General features: G+C 42.5%; 1 protein-coding gene across 9 annotated transcripts in view; it reads left to right on the top strand.

Moving 5' to 3' along the window:
- LOC103463007 (SH3 and multiple ankyrin repeat domains protein 2) overlaps positions 1–4,552 on the top strand; it is a 185,821-nt gene that overhangs the window by 82,419 nt on the left and 98,850 nt on the right. For all 9 annotated transcript variants that reach the window (XM_017303933.1, XM_017303932.1, XM_017303931.1 and 6 more), the window contains 2 exons: positions 2,504–2,655; positions 3,576–3,743. In XM_017303933.1, the coding sequence (XP_017159422.1) occupies positions 2,504–2,655; positions 3,576–3,743 (320 nt within the window). The remainder of the gene's footprint in view (positions 1–2,503; positions 2,656–3,575; positions 3,744–4,552) is intronic.

Genomic DNA, 4,552 nt, shown 5'->3' with positions numbered 1-4,552 from the left:
TCTGACCATCTGACAGTCTGACCGTCTGACAGACTGGCCATCTGACCATCTGACCGTCTGACAGACTGGCCATCTGACCATCTGACCGTCTGACAGACTGGCCATCTGACCATCTGACCGTCTTTACCTTTAACCTGCAGGTTGGCCGTTTTCTTCCTCGTCTCCTTCAGTACCTTAAGACACCTGAACCTCTGGTCACCTGAGGTTAACATCCATTTGCTCACATTATTTTAATCTTTTCTAGATAAAYCATCATTTTTGTCCAGGCCTGTTTTGTTAATTATTGTTTTTTAAATAATTCTGTTGAATTAAAGAGCAGAATCAGATTTCCATTGGATAATTTTCAGGATTTTTCTCATTTTTAAATTCAGTTTGAAGTTATTTCTGAGAGCGTTATAGTTTTGAACCCTGATCCAGGTGTTTCCTCCAGGAAAGCCGGAGTCGACTCTGCTTCCCCCTGCAGACACAAACTCTCAGCCTCTTTGTGGTTTCATATCTTTGCTTCTGTTTTTATTTATGAGCTGAAAGTATTTCCGTCTCCCGACTGATTTCAGCTCAGGACCAGAGTTCAATCTTTAGCTTTTATTTCAAAGACGTTTTTYAAACATTTCACACATTAGATTCCTGGGAGCCGGACCTTATAAAGCTGCTTTTTCCTGGACAATATTTTAATTTGATCATTTCTGGGAAAAGCYGGCTGCTGGTGCCGCAATAAGCTAATTATGTTGAACTGGGACACGTTTGTTGTCTACTGGTGTCTTGTTTTGATGACCTTGTTTAGCATCATCAGCGCTGCTTTAATCACCTCTTTGCTGTTTTCCTGTTACGCCTCATAATTAATAGAGAACCAGCTGACCTGCTTTTTATCAGATCAAAAACCTGAAGGGAAGAAAAGTGAAGTTTGAAGGACGTTCGGTTCCAGTTATCTGGAGAAACCCACAGAAAATCTGGAAGCTTTTACCTTGAAATTATGCCCTTACTGTACAATATTTTACTCTTTATTCTGTTTTTTATAAATACTTTATATTCTGTCTTTGCGTGAGTATTTGCTGCTGTTGCACAGAAACTCAGAACAACGGATATTTATTTTAAATGAAATTAAATTCTATTCTGTTCTGCACCAAATATCACTATAAAATATGTAAATTAGTACAACCCTATCATATAATATCTGTAATGAATTACCATCCAGTTTTATGTTACGTAATTAAATGGGAGAATCTGAGTTAAATTTGATTGACACATATAAATATCTTTTTATTACTGTTATTTCTGGCTCTCTGTGCTAAACTACATAATGAAATAACTTCATATCTCCTGCTGAAATCGAACATCTGATTGGTTAACACTCAGCTGCAGACCAATCACAGCAGCAGAGTAAGCCCAGCTGATTGGCTGCAGTAATATGGAAACGCAAAGTAACCCAGTGGAAAAATGCAAAACAAAATAATTACTGAATATTTAAATAGTAAAAAATAATAATTTATTTAAGATAATCTGATGCTTTAAGTTTTGGGACTTTTAAAGTTATTGAATTGTGGCACTTCTGGCTTCCCGTACCTGCTGTGGTCCAAAAGTCTCCATGTGATTTATGCTGCCTGAACCACACTGGATGTGTCAAACAGTTCGCTGATCAACCAGTTCACTGACTGACCAGTTCACTGACCAACCAGTTCACTGACCAACCAGTTCACTGACCAACCGGTTCACAGACCAACCGGTTCACTGACCAACCAGTTCACTGACCAACCAGTTCACTGATCAACCGGTTCACTGACCAACCAGTTCACTGATCAACCGGTTCACTGACCAACCGGTTCACTGACCAACCNCAACCGGTTCACTGACCAACCGGTTCACTGACCAACCGGTTCACTGACCAACCGGTTTACTGATCAGCCGGTTTACTGATCAACCAGTTCACTGACCAACTGGTTCACTGACCAACTGGTTCACTGATCAACTGGTTGAATAATCCAGTCATGTTCTGTTTTATTTTTGTTTTCCATGTTTAGTTGCTTTGGTTTGTTGTTTGGTTTTGGTTTTTCATTACTCTGTGGTGTCTTCGTCATTATCAGAGGAAATTATTATTTAAACGTAAAATCTGGTTTTAGATTTAGTTTCCTCCTAATCCCAAAAAGCTGGAAGAGATTTAAAATGAAACCTTTGAATACGTCAGAGGAACAGAGAGGAAACTCTGGAACGTCTTCATTCTACTGGAGTTTTTGGTTTTTCTCGCTCATCCAGTCCTGTGATCCTCTGCTTCCTCAGCCGGAGCTCCTCGTTTCCTCGGACCACCAGGCTCGCTGTGCGTCTTGTTTTGCCTGTTTGGTGCTGAATGCAGTTTCCTCCTGTGGTTCAGATGTCTCTCTTCCTCCCAGGAGCTTTGGAGCCGCTGTGAACTCGTCTCCCACGCTGAGCTTAAGAAAACTAACGTTTTACTGTCTGGGTGCTGAAAGCTGCAGGAAGTGGATTTGCCTCCTGAATGGTGTTTCTCCTCCAGAGAGCCCGCTGACGGCGGCGGCCCAGCTGGACAGCGGCGTGGAGATGATCAAGGTTCTGAAGAACGGAGGAGCTCATCTGGACTTCAGGGCCAAGGACGGCCTGACGTCCCTCCACAAAGCCGCGCGCGCCAAGAACCAGCTGATCCTCATGGTGAGGAAACTCCCTCTTCCTCCTCTACAGGTTGAAAACCATCATTCAGACGTTAAATCAGCTCAGGACATTTTTCTCCTAACAGATCAGTGAGATGAGAAACTTTCCTTCTTTTCCCTGAAAACAAAGGAATCGTTTTAAAACGTCACAGTGGATTTTATGAACAGACATGCAGGAAACCGGCTGCTCCAAACGAAATATTTAGCTCCAAATTAAACACAGTTTGTCATATTTAGTTTTTAAAAACATGTAGATAAATAATTTAAATGTTAAAAATTTACATTTACATATTTACGTACAGCAAACAATTTAGTTTTTTTAATATTTGGATGAATTTTTAATCATGTAAATATTTAACATATTGATAACTTGGTTATCAACTTAACTTTAATTATTTTACAAAATATTTAGAGTAGAATATAAATATATATTTTAAATGACACATGGTGATGGTGAAAATAAGACTGAAAAAATGAAACCCCATTTTTTCCTCTTATGACCTAAATAACCAAATTATAGCTTTTGATTTTTGAGTGTAACTTTGCAAACGGCTCAAATTACATGAAATTATTTTCACTCTTATTTTGGAAGCTGGTTGTTTTAGTCATTTCTTTCTAAGGAGTTTTTAGTTTCATGAAACAAACAGAAGCATTTCAGATTTTTCTGACTTTAAACTTTTATTAGAAATGTCATAAACCAGGATGGTGAATTAAATGTTAACATTTGGTTCAGATCAAGTTTGGTTCAATATTCGCTGTGATGCAGGTGGAGAGAAAAACTGGGATGTTTGTGGAGTTAATGTCTCTAAGAAACATTTTCTGGGTGAACAGGTTCTAGAACAGACATGTAAAACCCAGTTGATGTGTTTCCAGGTGAGTGATGTGATAAAACATGTGAACGTTGTGTGTTTGTGGATCCAGACGCTGCTGGAGCTGGGAGCGTCTCCAGACTATAAGGACAGCCGCGGCCTGACGCCGCTGTACCACAGCGTGGTGACGGGCGGAGACCCCGGCTGCTGCGAGCTGCTGCTCAGCCAGCAGGCCTCCGTCTGCTGCCAGGACGAGAACGGCTGGCACGAGGTCCACCAGGTACACACACACACACACACACCTACACACGCATGCACGCACACACACGCACACACACCTACACACACACGCACGCACACACACCTACACACACACACCTACACACACACACACGTACACACACGTGCATGGATGCACACACACACACACCTACACACACACACACCTACACACACACACACCTACACACCCACACACACGCGCACGCACACACCTACACACGCACACCTACACACACACACACACACGCACACACACCTACACACACACACATACACCTACACACGCACGCACGCACGCACGCACACGCATACACACACACACACACACCTACACACCCACACACACGCGCACGCACACACCTACACATGCACACACACACACCTACACACACACGCATGCACACACACATGTTTGCGTGACTATCTTTGTGGGGACTTTCCATTGACTTCCATTCATTTCTACAGCCTAAACCTGACCTTTAACCTTATCCTAACCCTAACCAACCAAAACTCAATTCACAGTTTATTCCTAACTCTGACCCCTGACCCAAAAACAGCGTTTCCCCTTGTGGGGACCAGGCTTCGGTCCCACAAGGAGCAGTGGGTCCCCACAACTTAGTATGTGTCAGGAAGATGGTCCCCACAAAGTATTACACACACACACACACACACACACTGTGTGTGTTCTGGCCTTCGGATTCATCAGATTGCTTATCTCCCTCCCTGTCAGGCTGTAAAATCTCAGCCTTCCTCATCCGTCCCGTTTCAGAGCTGATAAGCAGAAGCTGCTGCCGTTTCGCGGTCGCC

This window comes from Poecilia reticulata, linkage group LG3 (assembly GCF_000633615.1).
Source record: "Poecilia reticulata strain Guanapo linkage group LG3, Guppy_female_1.0+MT, whole genome shotgun sequence".
NCBI lineage: Eukaryota > Metazoa > Chordata > Actinopteri > Cyprinodontiformes > Poeciliidae > Poecilia > Poecilia reticulata.
This window is presented reverse-complemented; position numbering and strand designations above follow the sequence as displayed.